Below are 22,334 nucleotides of genomic sequence, written 5' to 3'. Positions count from 1 at the left end.
GAGGAATAGGGATGGGGAACTGACAAATAAACATTGTGAGACATGGGCACATGGAACAATGCTTGACAAGATAGGGATATATATTGGCAAGCAACTCCAACTACTCTGATGTGAGCTTTGCAGCTGCGAGCTTATCAGCCAAACATTCCAACGTGCCCGGTTACTGGGTGAGTGGGTTTTAAAACACACTTCCATGATTCTTATTGGTGAACAACACCACACATGATGACAAATAGACTTTAGTTAATTACGTTTTGCAAAAATGAGAACTTTACAAGCATTTAAACGCACACAATAGGAAATGAGTATCATCAGTTCATTACCTTACATAACAGAAAATGGTTGTTGCAGCAAATTATACATTTCACAAGACATAATTAATTATTTTTCTTCCACAATCCCACTTCAGGTGTGATATATGTTTCTTTTGTTGGATTGCATGTTTGGATTGACCACACTTATGGCGTGATGTGTTTCTTCAATATCATTGAATATTTTGCCTGTTATTACTGTAATGTTCATATTGATACAAAAATACTGTACAAATTTCTCACAGCATTATGACGTTGCTTGTTCTGAGTCTGGATTCACCACCTGATGCATTCAGTTATATTCAATAAAAACTCACGTGTGTTGTGGATCATTTATTGGAGATCAATTTTACTATTCCTGTTCTTGGTTGATTTACTGCAAAATTTTTACGATTCAACTGCAGAATAATTTCAGTCATTAATCTGATTGGAATGTACATTTGTTTATAAACCATCATGTCTTCATTGGTGAACACAGGAATTAATGACTGGAGATAGTTAATCGAAATTGTTCAATGACGAGTAGATTGCATTAGTAATATATTTACTGTTCAACTATAGTTCATGGTGACAGCATCTAACATTGAACAGGTGAAAGTATTTCCCTGAAGTTTATAATCTAAATTATCAAGGAATGCATCCTGACGGAGTTTTCATTTTACCTTTGGAGTTTTTCATCATTCTCCACCTGCAATGCTCAATAAACTGTTGAAGCAAGACAAGTTGTTCTGATTTCACCTTATACATTTATTTTTTTTAACTTCTTAACTGTAAAGCGAAATCTCACTTGGCTGCACTTTGATTACTTGAGCCAAAACCAAAAAAGAGGCCTGGAAAAGGATTTTAAAATATTTTCTTCTTCCAAGCTGGCATTCACCATAGTTTGTGAGAGCACGGGATCCTGAATTTTAGCCTTCTTCCAAACATCAGCAATGTCGTGGAATCCATCATCACAGTTTACATAAAATCACACCTTTTATCCAAAAGCCTCATCTCAAATCATCAATTTGAATTCAAACCAGGTCACTCCAACTTGGACATGCTGCTTTTACTCTTTCAACAATGGTTGGAGGCCTTCAATATCAGACATATCAAAGCCAACTTTCTGGGAATATATTGAGCTTTCGATATGGTCTGGCATCCCACATTCTCTCCAAACTGTTTGCGACCTCCGCTCGTGGATGACTGACTTCCTCCACTCTTGCAGCAAACATGGGGCTCTCAATGGAACTCTTTGTTCTCCTCTTCCTGTCAAAGCTGGACTTCCCCCAATGCAGTGTTCTCAACCCCATCTTATTACTAATCTTGCTCAAAGATATCCCCAACTCGCTGGAAAATTATCATTTTCTCTTTGCTGACGTCTCCACTCTCTGCCGTGACATCCCTCATCCTTCTGACAGACAGAAGGCTTTTCCCTCCCCAATGACCTTACCACAAACCCATCTACTTTCTCATCAACCCTCTTGAAGAAGTTCAGTCACTCAAACTTTGAGTCTCAATCTGAGCCATGATCTCTTGGGCAAGCCACATTTCATCGTTGGCCTCCAAACTAGACGAGCTCCTATCCACCTGCAAGGCTTTCATCCACAGCTTAATGGAGTCCTGCTCTTCTGTCTGGGCTGACTCCCATATTACTCTCCTTGAAGCCGTGGAAATGCTTCAAGATCATTGGAATTTCTCCCGATGAAGCTGAGTCGATGGGACAATCACTTCACCATTGCCATGTTGGGGAAATTATTACTCTCTAGACAAGAAACCTTTGCCTCAGTCTGAGTAGGTCAAAGTGTTTGTTTTTTTCCTCTACTGTTCTATTATTGTTGTTAAGGCCTACCACCTACTTATAATCTTGTCTTTCTTTGACACTTTGGACATTGCTTGGTTCTTTTGCAAGTACAAGGTGACCGGGCTGATAAGCTGTACATTCTGTTCTTTGCGATCAAAAGCCCTCTCTGCTTATAAAATGGGATATAGAGGGAGAGAAGAGAGGAGAGACAGCAAATAAATTGTACAAAAGAAAGAACTCCTTGTGGACATTGATTTTTACTGGACTTCTGTGGTTTATTTATCCCGATACATGCAACACCGAGTCGGCGAGACGTTGAATCCTCGAGGAGGACAAGATCCCTCAACAATCTAAAGAATCCTTTCGATCACGACGCGGTTCGAGGATAGAAATCCACGTCAGCCACCAGGTTGGTGGTCTCCATCTTCTTCCGACTCATTTCTGGTCCTGCACACTCCACCCTCTCCGAGGTATGTGCAGGACGCACACAGTCTTCCAGCAACCCCTTCAGAGTGAAACTGCTAAAATCCAGAACCACTGCTTACCTCCACTCAAGTGTTCCTTTTTTCCACACTGTCTTCAATCTGATTCTTCCCTCCAGGTCTGATGACACCTGTTCACCACCATCTCAAGTCATCACACATCCAAAAACATGATATTTTCTCCACCCGGTAAACAATCCCCACCACTTCCAACATTTTGCTAATGCGTCCAACTTGTCCCCCCTTACGTTGTCCCTTACCCCTCATCGTTAGCAATAAACCTTATGTCAGTCTCCGTCTATTTTTCCCCTCCACCCTGCTGATGACGTTTCCCTTTTCCACTGCTGTTCCCTTTGTTATGTTGTTTTGTGATCTGTTTGGTGTCCGAGTTCTTTCTCCATGCACACAAAAAATTCGAGTATTGAAAGAATATTCTCCTCCTTCTCAGGTGCAAAAGACATCGTGAATGAGTGAAGATCAAAAGACAGTGGGTCAGGATGAGAGGACTTAAAATGGTGTTTTCCATGTTGAAAACTCGGAAGGGAAGATCAGGATTGGACGACCACTCATCCGTTGCCTTTACTCCTTGGGATAGCTCATCCAATGCTTAAATGTAGTGATTGTGAAGAGCACCAGAAATGTGGGATGCTCTCCAGACCAGGGTTTTGAATTTTGGAATCTTGGTGAGTGTTCCATAATTTTCTGTTTGGCAATTATCACTTGATAAATATCCTCTCGGTGTTGCTTCTCTTTTCCAAGTGTTGGACCTGTTCCACCTTCTTGTTGTGTTCTTTTCAGTTTTCATCAATCCCTTTCCAAAAGTAGTTCATCATTTTCTGGAGTGGAGGGACTGCAACAGTCTGCTTCTATTTATGAGTAAATTTATGATTGATTGATATGATTGACATTTGAGTAAATTTTCAAACTGCTGGACTTTTCTTCTTTCATTTACATTGTTTGTTTGTTTGTTTGTTTGTTTGAGGTTTTTTTCGGCTCTCATTGGTTGTTATCGACTTTGAATTTCAAAAGGTGGGAGGAAGTTCTCCCAGAACTCAAAATCTCCACCTCCTTTTTGGTAAAGGATCATGATTCACAAACAAAACTGTGAAATGTCCTTCTCTTGCCTCGTTCCAAGGACTCTTTTCAAAAGCTTCACTGAACCTCTGACAGCCTCCACTTAAAGTTTGTTTGGAATGATATTCCCAGTGATATTCAATACTCAGTCAGGGTTTTCTTAATCATTCCTCTCACTGGTATAATTTTCCCTCCGACTATCACTGGTATAATTTCAGCTTACTTCATTTTTGAGGTCCTCTTGACCTCATTTTTCAGAACCTGGTATTTTGTCATTTTCCTGATTTCTGTGGCATGTCGTCCAAAGTCATTGGGAACTGAAACCTCAAAGAAAAATGCTGACTTTTCCTTTTTGTGTTTGAGCACGATGTCCGGATGCAATGCTTTGTTTGTGATGTCCATACTTCCCCACATTTTCTTAAAGGCATCAGTGTGGTGTTCTTGATCTTGAGCATTTATGATGACTCGTTCTCCATCCCAATTCATTACACCTCTTTGCCATTCCAGTGAGCCTTCCTTGTCAATCCCTGTCCTGTCAAGCTCTGTTTTAAATCTTCCTGCTCTTTTATCACTCTCATTTGTCAGAGTATATCTGCTGATATTTCTTTTTTTACTTTTTCTTTGCAATCATTGGGGTTGTGTTTGTTTCTATTTCGTTTTTCTTGTGTATTATCCATCATTTACACCTGTTTTTTCAAGTTTGTTGCAAAATGGAATAAGGATCCCTTTTCTGGTTTGTTGTTTTCTTGGTCATTTACAAATCTCGTGCGATAGTCTGTCAAACTTTTCACACACTCTGCCAGTCTGACGCATGATGTTCTGTGCACTTGGTTACGCTCCATCACACAACTTCCTCATTCCCGTCTCGGTAAATACAACCACGGTATGTATTGGTTTTTGTCGAACATCTTTTGAATCGTTAGAAGTTTCCTTGTTTTGGTGTCGAAATTGTTGATCTCCAATTGTGGCCAGTTTATAATTGCACAGCCATATTGGAATACCGGCTCTGCGAGTTGGTTTCTAGCTTTCGTTTTGTTCATTGGAGAGAGGGAAGACTTCAAAATTAGTCTTATTCTGCGTTGGTACTCTTTGCAGATTATTTTACACATTTTTTGTGTTGTGCCTGGGGCTTCTTTTATTCCGATGTATTGAAAGAAAACTTCGTTTTCTCGTTCGTGTATTTTTGTCTTTTCTTTTTGTGTGCAGTTTTTGTCCTCTCTCCTGTATGGATCCTCATGTGCTGATTAACATTGTCTTGATGAGAGAAACTTTTATCACAAATGGAGCATTTGTGAGGACGCTCTCCTGTATGGATCCTCATGTGCCGATTCAAATGGCCTTGACGAGTGAAACCTCGATCACAAATGGAGCATTTGTGAGGACGCTCTCCTGTGTGGATCCTCGTATGTATTTTGAAATCGCATTTTTGAGAGAAACCTTTATCACAGACAGAGCATTTGTAAGGACGCTCTCCTGTATGGATCCTCATGTGCTCATTCAAATGGCCTTGACGAGTGAAACCTTTATCACAAATGGAGCATTTGTGAGGACGCTCTCCTGTATGGATCCTCGTATGTATTTTCAAATGGCCTTTTTTAGAGAAACCTTTATCACAGACAGAACATTTGTGAGGACGCTCTCCTGTATGGATCCTCATGTGCTCATTCAAATGGCGTTTACAAGTGAAACTTTTATCACAAATGGAGCATTTGTAAGGACGCTCTCCTGTATGGATCCTCATATGTATTTTCAAATGGCCTTTTTGAGAGAAACCTTTATCACAGACAGAGCATTTGTGAGGACGCTCTTCTGTATGGATCCTCATACGCCTGTTCAACATGTTTTTTTGAGACAAACCTTTGTCATTGACAGAGCATTTGTGTGAGCGTTCTCCTCTGTGGGTCCTCATGTGAGTTTTGATGTTTGTTGAAGTAAAATCTGCACTGCATATCTTGCACTCATAACACAATCGCCTTTCGATAACCTTTTTGTGTTTATTTAATGCAATATTTAACTTTGTGCGGTTTTCAACAGATGCACACTTGTATTTTGAATCTTGTTCTTGGGATTGGTTCTTCAAAATAGACGTCTTCACCGTCAAGCTGCTCCTGGACCGTATCTGCCCGACTGGACTTCTTGATTGTTCTACAAAAACAAACAACAAGAAGTTATTTCAGAGAAACTCAAAACTCAAAATATTTAACAATTTCGACAATTTTATGAACCCTGAATTCAAAAGGGTGAAGGTTAATTTTATTTGTTTCTGCTCATCTGTTGTAGAACAGACAGGACTGTCATTTTGTCAAATGAACATCTGAATCTTCCTTTACAGAAGCATCTATCTATAATTCCAGCAATCTCTGTGTGTCTGTCTGTCTTCGACTGCCATTTCTCGACAACCACTGGTCCGATCTGATTGAAACTTGCCATGAATATTGCTGGGGACCCACGGATGTGCCTTTTCAAGGTTTGATATGAATCGGACAAGCGGTTCCCATGTTCCGGCCATTTATTTGCCAACCAATGGCAGGACACAGTGCTATGATGTCACCAGTGTCGTCACAATTAAAAAAAACAAGTTTATTTTTTCTTTTTCGATATGATGTCACAATTGACGCTGGGGACCTGAGTATGTGCCTTTTCAAGGTTTGATATCAATCTTCTTCATCCGTTTCATCTGTTTCTCAAGTGCTTCCCAAGTTATGGCAATTTATTTATCAACCAATGACAGGACATGGTGCTATGATGTCACGAGTGTCGTCACAATCACATTTTTTTTTTGATATGATGTCACAATCGATTCTGGGGACCTGAGTATGTGCCTTTTCAAGGTTTGATATCATTCTTCTTAATCCGTTTCAGCTGTTTCGCAAGTGTTTCCCAAGTGATGACCATTTACGATACGGATGGTTCGATATAATTGAAACAATGCCCCAATCCAGTCATCGTTTATGAGAGCGAAGGAACGAAGCTGCGCGTCTGCTGGGTTGAGAGTGAGAATAATTCATTGAATTTTGAAATTTCAACAAAGTCATTAGCTAAAGAAGGACATTGATTTCAATACAAAAAGCAGAACAGAAGCAAAAACAGATTTTGAGAAGGACTTTTATAAATCAATGAATAATGCTGTATTTGGAAAAACAATGGAAAATGTTAGGAATCGACAAAACATAAGACTTACGACATCCTGGAAACAGGCTTCAAATTTAATTCAAAGACCAAGTTTTGAACGAGCGGAGGTGTTTTCAGAGAACTTTTGTGCGATTCATTTGAAAACAGAGTATTGAAATGGATAAACCTATTTATATTGGAACATCAATTCTTGACTTGTCAAAGTTGTTAATGTATGATTATTACTATAATAATTTAAAATCAAAGTACAAGGATAATGTGCCATTGTTATATATGGATACAGATAGTTTTATACAAGAAATTAAGGACAAGTGATGTCCAGTATATGAGGATACGATTGATAACATTGATACGAGGTGTGTTCAAAAAAGTATCAACCTTTGTTCATAAAAAAACACTCTTATCCAGATACAACAAACTTACACTAATCTCCTTCAAAGTAGTCCCCTTTTGCTGCGACACACTTCTCCCAACGGTTCTGCCACTGTCGGAAGCAGCGCTGGAACGCCTCTTTTGGGCTGGCACGCAGCTGGTCCGTTGCATTTCTGCATGATGTCTTCTCTGGACTGAAATCTGGTCCCTTTCAGGGGCATTTTCAGCTTGGGGAAAAGCCAGAAGTCACGGAGCCATGTCGGGAGAGTATGGAGCCTGGCGAAGCACAGGTGTGTTGTGTTTGGCCAGGAAACTCCGTATCAAATGTGAAGAATGGGCAGGTGCGTTATCGTGATGGAGCTGCCAATTGACCGCTGCCCACAGGTCCGGCCGTTTGCGTCGCACAGCATCACAAAGGCGGCGCAGTACCTCTTGGTAGTATCCTGCACCAGCAGGGTTCTCACTTGGTCAATGATGATCTAATTTCGGGATGTTGAGGGCCTACCAGAACGTGCTTCAATTTCCACTGATGTGCAACCATCTTTGAAGCGGTTGTACCACTCTTTTATCTGTGTGGTGCCCATTGCTTCGTTCCCGAACGCCTGTTGAATCTTGCGGATCGTTTCCACTTGGCAATCGCCAAGCTTGACACAAAATTTGATGCAGTAGCGTTGTTCAAGTTTTTCCGTCATTTTGTAAAAAACGAAAATCCGATGGCGCTCACTAACACTTCCTCACTCATCGGCGGTCTGTCGGCGACTGACAGCTTCTGCAGGCGGGAAAATATTCACGCATATGAATTAGGATCGCCCACATACGTGCACCAAACCACGCCTCCCTACCTTCATTTGTTTACGCACGAAAAATTAAGGTTGAATACTTTTTGAACACACCTCGTGTATATATATATATATCCATATGATACAAGTAATTATGTCTAATAGTATGTTGTTTTCATTAAAGATAAAAAGGTTATTGGTAAGTTTAAGGATGAGTTGGGAGGAAAGGTCATGAGTGAATTTGTGTGTTTGAGATCAAAGTCTTATGCTTTTATGTATTTTGATAATAATAACATTGAAAGATGTGATAAGAAGCGAAAGGGAATAAAGAAAAATATAATCAAGGAAACAATAAACTTTAAACATTGTTACAACTGTTTAACCTCAAAGAAGGAAGAGTACAGGAAAATGAATACAAGAAGAAGTATAAACATCAATTATATACAGAAAAGATAAATAAGAAAGCATGAGGAGCTTTTGATGATAAATTATATATTTTAGAGAATGGAATCAATCATCTCCCATATGGTTATAATGTGTTAAGATATTGGGTTGGGGATTTTAACGGGCAACCGCCGTCTTTTTACTGATTTATAAAAAACAGAACCAAACAATAACCAAACCAAAGAGTGGAGATGTAATCAGCCTTGGTATTTAAATGGGAAACATAAAGAATGTGAGAAATATCAAATAAGTCGTATTGAAGAAATAACCGGGGTAAAAGTAGATAAAACAAATAAGCGGATAAATTTTATGACAAATAAGTTGGAGGAAGTCAAGAAAAAAAAAATCAATATCCTTGAATGGACTGAAAACTTTGATGTTTATCAATTGAACAATGGAAAAACAATTTTCTCGAATCTGAAAATGATATGTGGCTCAGGAGGTGGTCAAACAAGAGCATGAAGAGAACTTTATCATTTCATTTCTGCTCAACAAACATATATAAACCAAGAACCAAGTTCTAAAATAATCTTTGAGAATACACTCGATGGTGAAGAATGCAATCGGAAAATGAAGTTATTACTAAAAGTAGAACATGAACAAATATTCATTGGTTCACTCTTTGAATGGAATGAAAAATATGAAAGGAAAAAAGTGTTTTGATCAGCAAGTCTCAGTTTAATATTGGCTCAATGGGGCAGAGATCAGTCTCCTATTTTGGGCTTTTCAGGCTTCAGACGGAAAGGTTTTAACATAAGCTTGTATGGGAGAGGGAGGAAACCAGTCTCCTGTTTTGGGCTTTTGGGGCTTGAGTTCGAAAGGTTTCCTCATTCATTTGCATGGGAGAGGGAAAGGGAGGAAATCAGTTTCTGCTTTGGGCTTTTGGGGCTTGATTCAGAGATTTCCCTTTTTCCCCATTCAATTGAATGGATGCCTTGGAAACCCATTTATGCTGCACTCCTGTTCTATTTCTGGTTTTCACCAACGACCTCTCAACTCTCTGTAAAATCCTCTTTATCTCTTGGCTGATGACTCCACCCTCTGACTTACCATATGTCATCCCTCAGACCGGCAAGCAGTAGCTTCATCGCTCACTGCAGATCTGGGTAAAAATCACAAACTGATCCAACAAGTGGAACATGTCTTTCAATCCGGATAAATCTCACACTCTCACTTTGTCTCTCCAAAAGGACCGTTTGTCCTTTGAAATCTCATTCCACTTGAATTTCCTTCTGCCTGAACTGTTTTGTTCTCCATTCTTTTCCCCCATTTTCAAAACCACTTCAAACTCTTCATTGAATAAAAATGCTTCACTTTGGTTGTTTTCCATGAAGAATACCCCACCTTCACTGTCATATATTCCTCTTCTTCTTAAGAATATCGTTGTCCAATTAGGAATTGGAATCAACATTCCTCCACTTCATGTCCCCTCTTTCGACATCCCTCCTCACCCTGTCCTCTCTCAATGTTTCTCTCCACACCCACCACCTCAATGTTTCCCGTGAACCTGACCAACTCAAACCTTCCACATTACACGAACCCCATCAAAGCCTTCCTAAAACCTTTCCTCCTGTTTTTTTTTCCATGTCCTTCAACATAGTCAACTGAAACTTGGTACATGGCCATACGATGATGAGTTACATCACCAGTTCGAGTTTCAGGTCATTTCATCAATTTTTCACAGAGTTATGCCCGTTTTGGGCTTCGGAAATATCACAACAGTCGGGGACATGTATTGCAAAGCAATTCTCACTCTTGTTGTAATGGTGTTTGGTCCATAACCAGGTTGTGAAAAGAGGGGTATCTTGACCTGGACATGGATATTAGGTAGGTTTTCTTTTGATTAATGTTGATGAATCAGTCTTTTCCCCAGTCACAAACAATCTCAAGATCCCAATTTGGATTGATGCTGCCTTGAAGGCGGAATGAAGCAGGCAGGCAGCAAGGATAAGTTCTGTATCGGGTTGAGTCATCAGCATACATGGTGAGCAGAGATGAAATGTTGTGTGGCACGTAAATGTATGCAAAGTAGAAGCATCGAAGGCCTGAACGCAGACCTGGGAGGGACCTGCATGAATGATATGGGCTGCAGAAAATTGACCCTCATGCCACACAAAAATTTGGTGATCTGTGGTAATTCTGAGATTCTTGCCACAGATGCCCTGGAATACAATGCGACTGCAGCTTCTGAATGAGACTCTTGTGACAACCTATCAAAAGCCTTGGAGATGTCAAGGGCTACAAGTCAGGCCTCGCTGCACAAGTCTGGGGCCTGGTTCAAGTGTTCAGTTATGAGGAAAAGAACATCACCAGTCGATGGTAAATGATGGAACCCATCCTGAACATCAGTTCAGAGATTGTGGACTTCCAAGAAAGTGATAACCTGCTCCCCGATGAGGAATTCAAAATACTGTGCTCCATCTGGGAAGAAAGCTGATCGGCTGACATTTGCATGGATCAGATTTCTCTCCAGAGCCTTTAAAGGCAGGTACAACTGAAGCCAACTTCCAGCAAGATAAGAAAACAAACTTTGATAAGCAAAGGTTGTACAGGTTTCACAGAACAGGAGACAATTCTGGCAACAACGTCTTCAGGACCATTGCAGGGATACGATCTGGCTTTTGAAATGTCATGCCGTTGGATGATTTTTCCAACTATCTGAGGAGTGATAATAGTAGTGGATACAATATAATTAATTTTAATAATAATATTAACATTAATGTTCACACAGGTGTGACAAGTCATTAATGATTGATTTTGGTCATCAAGTTTGGAGTTTGCAGCGAAATGCTGCACCACTGGAGTTTGAATTGGCCAGTGAAGTACAATGCAAAACCACCTCTTGGTTTCCCGAATTTCCATTTTGTGTAATCTTTGAGGAATTGTTTTTGGATCACGAGACGTGTTCAAGAAAAGGTGTGTAAAGGTGTGTGTTCACCAAAGTATGATTCATCTTTGGCACATGTTCAAGAAAGGGTGATTCATCTTTGGCACGTGTTCAAGAAAGTCAAATTTACACTTGTGTTGAAGAAAGTGTTCAAGATTTGTATTTCTAAATATACCTCCACCACCCTTGGGATCCGAGGGTCCTGAGTTCAAGCCTCGTTGCCCGCTGAATTAATTCACCAGGGGGTTGACTCAGCCTGCCATCCTTCCGAGGTCGGCAAAATGAGTACCAGCTTGCTGGGATGACCGAGTCATTCAAGTATCCTGCGTCAGAGTGGCGACCTGTCCAGGATTGTGCCCAATAGCCAAGGAGACTGCTTCGGCAGCACCAACGCTCTGTACAGAGTATGGTCCCAATGGACTCCACCACCGAACGGTGAACGGAGGTTATTTTTTCACCCGTTTGTTTGTCTGTCTGTATGACTGCGAACAGAATTCCTCAAAAAATTATTATCAATGGATTCAGACAAAACTTAATCGACAGGTTTGGTGGGTGATGAGGACAAATTGATGAGATTTTGTGAAGATCCAGATCTGGATATGAGAATTTCTAAAGTGATTCTTCACCATTGAGAGATGGGGACAAAACCGATCCAAAGCACGATATTTCAAAAGGTTGTGGAAGAGTTGGCTTGGTGACAAGAATAAGTCGATTCGATTTTGGTTCAGGTCCGGATCCAGATCCGGCCTATCAGTGGGACACAAAACAAACTTTTCAGTCTGGTGGAGGTATTCACTCTACCGAGTGCCATTCCAAATACATTTTTACTGAAGATTTATATTTGTTCATTGCCCATGTTCAAGAAAGGATGATGGATAGGAGTTCAGGTGTGCCAAGGAGGATTTTGTATGATGGAGGATGCAGTCAGCAGTTGGCTTTGGAGGTCAACTTTGAAATGTGTTTTGCCCAAGAAAGATCACGGCTGACAGTGAGACCTCGTATTTTAAGTAACTGAACTTCCTCAAGACTATTGAGAGGAAAGTAAATGGGGTGGCAATGGGGAGGGGGACGGGGGACATCAGTTAATCCCCTCTCTCATAAGTTCTCTCAACCCCTCTTCCTGTCCAAGCTGGAGTTCCTCAAGGCAGCATTTTGCACCCCGTTCTGTTTCTCGTTTTCATCAATGATCTCTCCGACTCTCTGGAGCATCTTTTTTTTTATCTCTTTGCTGATGACTCCACACTCTGCCGTTCCATCTGTCATCCCTCAGATTGGCAAGCAGCAGCTTCTTCGCTCTCTGCAGATCTGGATAAAATCACAAACTGGTCCAACACGTGGAACATGTGTTTCAATCCTGACAAATCTCACACTCTCACGATGTCTCTCTGAAAGGACCGTATGAACCACTGCCCCCCACCACCAACCCCCGCCAATCCGCTTTCTCAACAATCCTCTTGAGGAAGCCCTTTCATTCAAGCTTCTTTGTCTCACTATCTGCCATGATGTTTCCTGGGAAAACCACATTTCCAAACTGGACTCCAAAGACAGTCACCGACTGCATACCCCCCATTGTGTAAAGTCCTTCCGAGACCCACCTGAGCTCCTGACCACATGCAAAGCTTTCATCCGCAGCCTGATGGAGAATTGCTCTCCCCTATGGGCTGGTGTGCCGGTCTCTCACCTTTCTCGGTTTCACGCTGTGGAAACCAAGGCATTTTGGATCGTTGGCATCTCCCGTGGTGAGGCTGAGTCTTTGGGCCTCTCACTCTCTCACCGCAGGCAGGTCAGTTGTCTTTCTGTCTTCTACCATCTCCTCTCAGGTCTCGCCCCCCTTGCTCTGTCTGCGACATATCACCCCTCCCCCATCCCCTCCCCCTTGTATTTCACAGGGTGCTTCAGGTCCGCCAGCAACGCCCTTGTGGTAAAACCACCAATATCACCAATCACTGCTCACTTCACTCTTTCATTGCACTTTTTTTTCCTGTCTTTGGAACAAACTCCCACACTCTCTTCAATCCCACTCTTCCCTCCAGGTCTTCAAAACAGCTGTTCACCATCACCTCCCATATTCCCCCATCCAAAACCACGATCTTTTCCACCCCCAATAATCCACCCCAAACGCACCTCCTTCAATCAAATTCCCTGCTTTCCTTCCCGAAAGTTCCCTGTCGTGTTGGGTTCTGAAAGTCCCTGTGGTGTCCTTGTTTACCCCATGTTCCCCATCCAATCCCTCTTCCTTCCACAGATCTTGTGTGTTGTGTGTTCGCTCTCACATGAGCCTCGACAATATATACAACAAAAAAAAATTTAAGAAAAACAAAAAAAAAATTCACTGTGGATCGAGAATCTAAACATTTTCAACACAAAATTGTTCCAAAAGAGATTCCATAAATTACAAGAAAAAACACATTCATGGTCGAACATCAAGGTATTTCTTGACATGCTCAGGTGTATAAAATAGTGACATACCAGAATTGGGTGTTAATCCATGATCCTGATCATGGAGGTTGCAGACATCACTGAAACCGATTCCCCGGAAACCAGGAATATTTTCCAGCTGCACATTTTGGAATCCGATAAACTTTTTGCAGAAACTGGAAAGTTCTCGAATAGCATTCTCCAAGTTGATGAATAGACTTCCCAACAGAGAAGAGCCTGCAAGGTGGACAACCTGCGGCTTGAAAAAAGATTCCACAAATTTACAGAAGTCGGCATACATTGCAAACTTAAACTTCTCTTTGGCGAGAGAGAGGAGCTCTGTTCGCAATGCATCAGAGTCTGTACAAACTCGAAGAACCTTCCCATTCTCAATTCCAAGTATATTGATCACTGCTTGGGCTGTTTCTGCTCTCAGACCTTGTGATTGGAGCCATTCCAAGAAGTTGTCCATTTCACCGATGACCTGCCAGGGACACAATGCTCATGTTAACAAAGGAAAGGTTATACATATCGTTTTCTTCACTCTGTATCTTATCCAATCAATTCAGGGTTTTGCAGTCAGTTTGTTCACCCCATGTGTGCTGGCAGATTGAACTTGAGGTCGACACACTGACCCCGAGTTGTCTCGCTTGGGTTTGAATCCCAGCCTGGCAATAAACTGTCACCGTGGTGTTTGACAGAGAGGGAAAGGGATCAATGCCTGTGCCGTCCAGCCAGATGAACGTTCAACTGGGCATCCCCTCTCACCGCGTGAGTTGGTGGGCATTAAAGATCCCATGGAGTCTTTCTCGAAGATGAGGCGAGCTTTCAGGCATGCTGGCCAAATTCCAAATTTCTTCTTGAAAATACAGGGGACACTGCATCTGCGGCACAGCCACACTCGCAGCAATGATGCAACCAGCAGCCACCACAAAAACAAAATGAAATAACAAAAAAATGAAAGTGCAACCCCACTACTCCCACCCTCATTATCGTTTCATCAAAAAGCATATAATTAATCAATGTCCAAAGACAAAAAGGAAATGCATCAACAGTAACACCATAACTACACAAAACAAGGACAAAACAAGCAGAAAAGCCATGGTGGGGGAGAACCTCTTATTCCTTTTCTTCTTTCTCAGTTCCCTTTCATGGACACTCAGCAGGATGAAATACAAAAACTGCCAAAAGGGCAGAGGAGCTCCTTGTGAGCCAACAGCCATCCATATCTGGTGCCAACTGCATCTGCAGACATCCTCCTGCAGTTGCTTACCTTTCCAAAGAGATTGATGGCAGAATTTGCACTCTGGCCACCACAAAACTCACTGTAGTGTGTGTTGTGGTGGTGGTGAGGTGTCGTCCACCAGACGAGTCTCCTCGGGTTAATCTGAGGTGTCCCTTCGGTTGGGTGTTTGGAATATCCTATCCTTAAGTGATGGGGATGGGCCAGGCATTTGGCTGGGGGGTGGCCAGACAGAGGATCCTGGAGTACAAGTGGAAAGTGGACGCAGAGATGCACTGTGGCACATGCTTCCAATGAATTAATTCATGAATTTGCCTTCATTCAGTGTGAGCTCAAACACTTCAAAATAGGCAACTGCTCCCACCCAGGGCTGGCCCGAGATGAAATGATGCCCCACGCAAGAATTGTCTTTGGAACCCCCTTTCCATTTGTTCAACATGTGAATGTCTCATGAAGGGATATGCTGTGGTGAGAGCAAGCAGTGGTGAGGGGGGCAGTCAGGGCAAGCAGTGGTGAGGGTGCAGTCAGGGCAGGTAGTGGTGAGCAGGCAGTTCGGGCAGGCAGTGGTGAGCGGGCAGTCACGGAACGCAGCAGTGAGCGGGCAGTCACAGCACGCATTGGTGAGGGGACAGTGAGAGCAGGCAGCAGTGAACTTCCACCGACATTCCATCTCAGTGAAATTGGATTCCACAGGGAAATTATTCAGGAATTCGAGAACTTGGAGGGAAAGTGCGACCACCACCCGAAGTGAGTCGGAACTGAGGGCAGGCAGGGGTGAGTCGGTGGTGAGGGAAGGCAGTGGGGAGTCGGTGGTGAGGGAAGGCAGTGGTGAGGGGATCATGTGGGCAGGCTGTGGACATGCGGTGGTGAGAGCAGGCGGTGGTGAGGGGGTCGTCAGGGTAGGAAGTGGTGAAGGGGAAGTGAGGGTCTTGTCATGGGATAGGTGGGATTGATGCGTTTTGTTCACCCTAAAACAGCCGACGCCCACCCCCCTTATCCCGGCCACCAAATCATTCTTTTCTTCATTCCCTGTTGATATCCCTGTACCTGCCCCACTTCTCTCATCACCACTCTCCCATCCCCCTCCCTAATATCCCAATTAAATTGAGTCGTTCGTTTGATGGATTTATTTCATCTGAATCGAGGTGTTGACGTTACACAGACATGATAGACCAAATCTGAATTTCTCCCTCCTGTGCTAATTTCGTTGTTAATTCCTGTTATATCTTCCTGGCTGGCTCACACAAAGCCAGCACCCCAAGCGGTCTCCTAGGTCTCCTGTCCCAAAATCCGGCCCTGGCCCCACAATCTCTTTCTGATAATCGGCTCTTGCTGTCTGTCTGCCCCATCCTGAAACACAGAAAGGCTCCTTGGAGAGAAAAAGTGCTCCTGACCACATACAAAGCTTTCGGCCACAGCCTGATGGAGTACTGCTCTCTCCTCTGGGCTGGTGCTCCTGCCTCTCACCTTTCACAGCTTCATGCTGTGGAAACCAAGGCATTTCGGATCATTGGTATCTCCTGTGGTGAAGCTGAATCTTTGGGCCTCTCATTGACTCTCCAACCGTAAGCAGATCGGTGGTCTTTCTGTTTCCACTGTCCCTTCTTGTCTCACCCCCCAACCCACCCTCCCCCCCCCCCCAGGCTCTGTCTGTGATTTTCCCACCACTGCATTATTTCCTCAAGACATTCAAGATCTGTCAGGAACACCATTCTGATAAAAACTACCAAAATCAAGAATCACTGCTCACCTTCACTCTTTCCTTCCTCTTTTTCCCCAACCCTTGGAATAAACTATGCCCAAGATCGCTCGATCAGATGATGGAATAAACTCCTACACTCTCTTCAATCCCACTCTTCCCTCCAGGTCTTCAAAACAGCTGTTCAACACCACCTCTCATCTTCCCCCATCCAAAACCACGATTTTTTTTACCCTCATTAATCCACCCCAAACCCACCTCCATCAAATTCGCTACTTTCCTTCCTGAAAGTCCCTGTCCTGTGAATCTTGTATACCAGATGTTCTTTCCCTCTGCGTTCCACAGATCTCCTGATGTGTTTGTTCCCCACCATTTTGTCCTTCCCTCTCTTCTTGTTGTGTGTAGTGTGTTTTGCCTCGACAATATTCCATCCATACATACATATCCAGCAAAGTCGTGAATATAAACACATATATTGAAGTGATGACACATATTAAACACACACCTGGAGGGCTCCGTTCCACCTTCTGAAACCCACGTGTGGAGAGAAGAACAAACAAATATCTCAATTTACATTTACTTGAACTTTCTCACAAATACATCATGAATTTACACTTTCCCTGGTTCAACAAGTCCGACACCGTCATCTCACAAACACATTCCAGACATCGCACTGAAGGGATTTGTGCATAGATGGGAGATGTATAGGTTCCTGATGGGGTGGCAGGGGAGACCTGATGGGGGCAGGGCGGCAAGTGCAGAGCGATACAGGTGGGGGGAGGGGGCGGGGGCTTAGGGGCGGAGGGGGTGGAGGTGGGGTGTGGGGGTGGTCGCACTTTCCCTCCGAGTTCTCGAATTCCTGAATAATTTCCCTGTGGAATCCAATTTCACCGAGATGGAATGTCGGTGGAAGGTTAACGAGGAATGTTACATTTTAGACCCACACGATATTTTTGAGTTTATTGATTATTAATCAGGGTTTTCATCTCCATTCAGATTATGAACGTTAAAAATCCCACGGAACAGGTAAAGTCGGTAATCGAACCTGGTTCCCTCGTTACTCCTCATTTAGAGATAAAATTGGATAAAAAAGTCAATTATAAAATGTTTCTGGTGGTTTTGTTGTTAAAAAGGAAGAATGAGGTTTAATTATCGAAGGAGGAAGTTTTGTGATCATGTGATTATAACACAATGTGGTGAATAAAACAAAAGGAGTGAAAAACACCTCATTAAATTAACAATCAAACACCTCAACAAACATTCAATAAAAACTCCTTTAACTTTCCTTCATCGACGTCGTCAAGAAACATAAAATTATTTTACATTTAAATTCACGTTTTTAGTGTTAAATAAGAATTCCCAAAATACCTCTTCCCATCAGTCCCGTCCCGACCACGAGGATCTCGGTTCGAGGTTCTGTACGAGGTTCACAGGAACAACAACCCGGAAGTTCTTCATCGTCCTTTCATTCTTCTTCTTCTTCTTCTTCCTCGTGTTCACTTTTCTCCTTGTTATCACTGATCTCCACCATTGTATTTGACGGTTTTGTTGTTTTATAAAATACTCCAAGAATGAGGAATTCAATATTCTCCAACGTTTTTATTAAACCGACATCGGAACGTTGCAAGGTTTTCACTATACACCTCCTGACCTCTGACCCCGTCTTCTTCCTCATCGCTCCCTCTCACTTCCGGTCGATACACAACACCACGTGTTGAGATGGAGCCCCCGTTGTCCTGTCACCTCACATCACGTGTGAGACAGTCAATCTCGCCCAAAAGTGGGTGTAACCTCGGACTAATTGGAACAGAAATGAAACCACTTTTATTTGTTGAGAAAAGCTCTGCTGCATGACATACTAAAAATCTAATAAAATATTTTTGGTGGAACATATTGTATTTAATGATTGAAAATTGTCATCCATAAGCAACTGTTGCACGGGCGAAAATGAAGAAATTATAACTTTGTGAGTAATTAAGCTGCATCCACAATCTTGGTGTGTTTACCCATGTTTTTGTGCCGAATCTTTCAAATAAACACATGACTGAACAGTTTAGTGTGTTCCTTATCTTATTCCCAGGGGGGTCCCCACCCCCAAATGTCAATTCAGCTCTCCAAAGGTAAACAGGTTTATAATTCTGTAGTTTGATCAAAAACCAAATCCTCTATTTCAGCCTGTTTCGTGTCACTGCACATTTGCTGGTGGTACCCATGATTATTAGGGCTAAAATATGAAAACAGTTCTGATTTATTTCATCATTTCAATGCTGAATCCTCATATCTCGGAAGCTAAAGATAACAGGTTAATACAGCCATTTTCGTATCTGGTTTGTTTCTTTCAGACCTGACTCTCATTATGATTTGTTTCTTAGTGTTTTCTGAGAGTTCAGGGTTTCAGAATTATTGAGTACTCCCTGCTAATATCTATCAATAAATAGCAGCACCTTTCAACTTGAAGAAACATGCCTTTTCAATATCACCAAATCAGCATATTTTGCCTATTTTTAAATAAGAATGAATAAATAAGATGAAAGGTAAGTAAAATTTAAGATAAAGAATCTCTTGAAGCAAGAGTTCAGACGAGATGTAATCATTAACTCCAAATTAATTGCATGCAAAACATCCAGCAGACCATGCTGAAAGGCGCATTGTTTTAATTCAGAACGAGGGAGCATTCATTAATCTTAAGTGGTTCCTGTTGACTGGACTAAAGATAGAATTATCAAGCATTTTGTGAATTATCAGAGAAAAGGTCTCAAGTGCATTGAATGCAATTGAACACAGAACTGGGAAACTTTGGTGTATGTATATGAAATGTGTAGACATAGTACGGGACTTCATACGATCAGAACGCACGGGTGATTGGAAGCTACATCTACAGATTCTCCAAGACATGCTTCCCTACTTTGCTGCCTCAGGGCACAACTTGTATACCAAGTCAGATTACCTGTACCTTCAGAATATGACAAAGCTGCAGGACAGTAACCCATTCGTGTATTCAAAGTTTATGGATGACTTTCACGTTGTAGGAAGGTCGGATCGCTTTTGGGCAGGGCTGTCACCTGATCTTGTGATAGAACAGGTTCTAATGAGAAGCCTAAAAACAACTGGTGGTTTGACAAGAGGACGGGGCATGACTGAAACACAACGACTGGTATGGTGCCTGTCCAGACCTGTTTGTGCCGAGGTGAACAATGCCATGCAGCAACTAACCTCAGTCACCTATTCAACGAGTGAGCAACATAAGGACTTGTCAAAAGCTCGGCAAATGAGAGCTATGGATGATACCAATAAACTCATTTCCATCCTCGCTGAAAGAAATCCATTTGAAGACAGCCCCACATTGCACAATATTGTAACTGGTGTCGCAACCAGGGATGATGTCAATGTGGAACAAGCAGAGCAAGTTGGGCAGAAAATTCTGAATGAAATGGAGGGGCAACATGTTCAGCAATATGTCTTCCGGAGAAAAAAAATCAAGTGATCACTCCTGAGTTCGAAGTCTACAATCAGAATAAATGGAGAGAAAGTAAACATTGATCCACAACTGCTCTTTCAGAGACTGGTAATTGCAGGAACACAGGCTGAAAATCTAAAGTATGCCTTTCAATATGATCTATGCTCATTTCCACCTGCTTTGTTTGAGACTAAATATGTGCTATTGAAAGCAAACAAACCATCTCTTGGCGAAAGCTATTTGGGCTACCCTACCACAGGGGGAGTAACATTCTGTACCTCTGAACTGCCAGTATATTCTTGATGGTGGTGCTTTACTTCACTGGATCCCATGGCAAATCGGAGAAGCCTTTCAGTCAATTTTGGACAGATACGTGACCTATGTGAGGAAGCATTATAGAGAGGCAGTTGTTGTCTTTGATGGCTACACTAGCGGGCCATCGACCAAAGATGGCACTCATCAGAGACGAATTGGAAAGCGCCAAGGCCGAACAGTTCACTTTCAACCCAAGATGACCCTCCAACTCAAAAAAGAATAATTTCTATCAAATAATGCAAATAAGCAGCGATTTCTTCACTTTTTGAGTAACTCCCTAGAAGCAGCAGGTTGTGAAGTTCATCACGCCAGAGGTGACGCTGACTTGCTTATCGTGCAGACAGCAATACAAGTTGCTGCTCAGCGTGAGGTGGTTCTCATTGGAGATGACACAGATCTTCTGGTACTCCTCTGTTACCATGCAAAGAACTTGGGCCATGATGTCTTCTGGAGACCTGAGCTAAAACAGGGACAGACTGAAAAATTTCTGAACATCAGATGTGTACGTGAGCACCTTGGCGAGACTGTCTGTGAGAATATTCTATTCGTGCATGGTATGCTCGGGTGTGACACTACTTCACGAGTGTTTGGTTTTGGGAAGGGTGTGGCTTCAAACTTACAACACAACAATGAATGCTTTCAAGAGCAGGCTGTGGTTTTTACTAATTCTGCATCCAGTAAGAAGGAGATAATTCAGGCAGGACAGAAAGCTATGCTTTGTTTATACAAGACAAAGTCCAATGACAGTCTAGATTTGCGAAGATACCACAGATTCCAAGAACTAGTCACGACGAGCAAAAAGGTGGTGCACCCAAAGGTATTGGCACCAAGTTCAGGAGCAATGAAGTACCACAGTTTCCACGTCTATCACCAAGTGCAGGAGTGGAAGGGCATGAACTTGCAGGCAGAGGACTGGGGCTGGAAAGTTATTGAAGGGAAGATGCTTCCTCTAATGGCAGATTTGGATGTGGCACCCAAAGCACTGTTAGAGGTCAGAAGATGCAAATGCAAGACAGGGTGCGGAAAACGTTGTGGATGCAGAGGACTTGATCTGGAATGCACACCGGCTTGCAGTGAATGCAGAGGCATCTGTGAGAATATGAAAACCGAGAACTCCGATGACAATGCAGAGGATGACACATACAATTTGACGTGAACTGCATTTTGTCATCATCAACTTACAGTGGAAGAGTCCCAAATTTGGTAATATTTTTTCAGACGAGGGGCGGCATCTCCCCACAGTTGATGAACTCTGGATGTTAATATGATTCCCTATGAGCTCTTTGGTAATTGAAGTGATTATTGAACGAATGTGAAACAAATCTAGTCTTGGTAACCCTGTATCAGGGACCGTGGAGGGGGGTTTGGGCTCCCTTAGCCACAGGCTGCTGTTTCAGTCATTCTTATTCAATAAGACTGTAAAGGGACATTATCAGAGTATCATAAGAAGCAAAGTCAATCCAGCTGTAATCATATTTGAGGTCACTATTCCATGCAACCTAATTTTGCCAGGTCCTTAATTACCAATTTCAAGGGACCCCCCAAAAATGATGTTCCACCAAATATTTTGCATTAGATTTTTTATATGTTATTTACCATGTTTGTCATAACATATTACCACAGGTCTGATCTCTATTCCAATTTGTCCTCGGTCAAACCCTATTTTGACTTAGCCAGTGGGTTGATTCAGCCTGTCATCCTCCTGAGATCGCCAAAACAAGGACCAGCTTCCTGGAAACAAGGGGTCGTGCATCACCGGCACAGCCGCACTTCCAGCAATGATGCAACCAGCAGCAATCGGCTGTAATACAAAACCATAAAAATAAATTATTCTCCCGCATTGAAACACAAATTGACAATCCGAACATCAATAGCTGCAGCACATGATTAGTTCACTTGAGTGACCTAGTCCAAAGTACAATCCACATGATTTGTTCA

The 22,334-nt window shown here is 42.4% G+C and overlaps 1 protein-coding gene across 4 annotated transcripts; it reads right to left on the bottom strand.

Annotated features, from left to right (window-relative positions):
- Positions 1-3,873: 3,873 nt before the first annotated feature.
- LOC147021009 (uncharacterized) lies at positions 3,874-22,087 on the bottom strand. Of its 4 annotated transcripts, none has more exons than XM_085893603.1 (4): positions 17,993-22,087; positions 14,121-14,166; positions 13,734-13,919; positions 3,874-5,795 (listed from the first exon to the last, which is right to left on the bottom strand). In XM_085893603.1, exons 2-4 carry the CDS (start codon positions 14,152-14,154, stop codon positions 4,786-4,788), a joined length of 1,230 nt encoding a protein of 409 aa, XP_085749729.1. In that variant the 5' UTR covers positions 14,155-14,166; positions 17,993-22,087; the 3' UTR covers positions 3,874-4,785. The 4 variants fall into 4 exon arrangements, with proteins under 4 accessions (XP_085749729.1, XP_085749728.1, XP_085749726.1 ...); XM_085893602.1 differs by lacking the exon at positions 17,993-22,087 and adding an exon at positions 14,451-15,636; XM_085893600.1 differs by having other exon boundaries at positions 13,734-14,166.
- Between the last annotated feature and the right edge of the window lie 247 nt (positions 22,088-22,334).

This window comes from Eptatretus burgeri, chromosome 8 (assembly GCF_056783735.1).
Source record: "Eptatretus burgeri isolate ZD-2024b chromosome 8, Ebu_testis_v1, whole genome shotgun sequence".
Taxonomy (NCBI): domain Eukaryota; kingdom Metazoa; phylum Chordata; class Myxini; order Myxiniformes; family Myxinidae; genus Eptatretus; species Eptatretus burgeri.
Note: the sequence above shows the minus strand (reverse complement) of the source record. Positions and strands in the feature narration are given on the sequence as shown.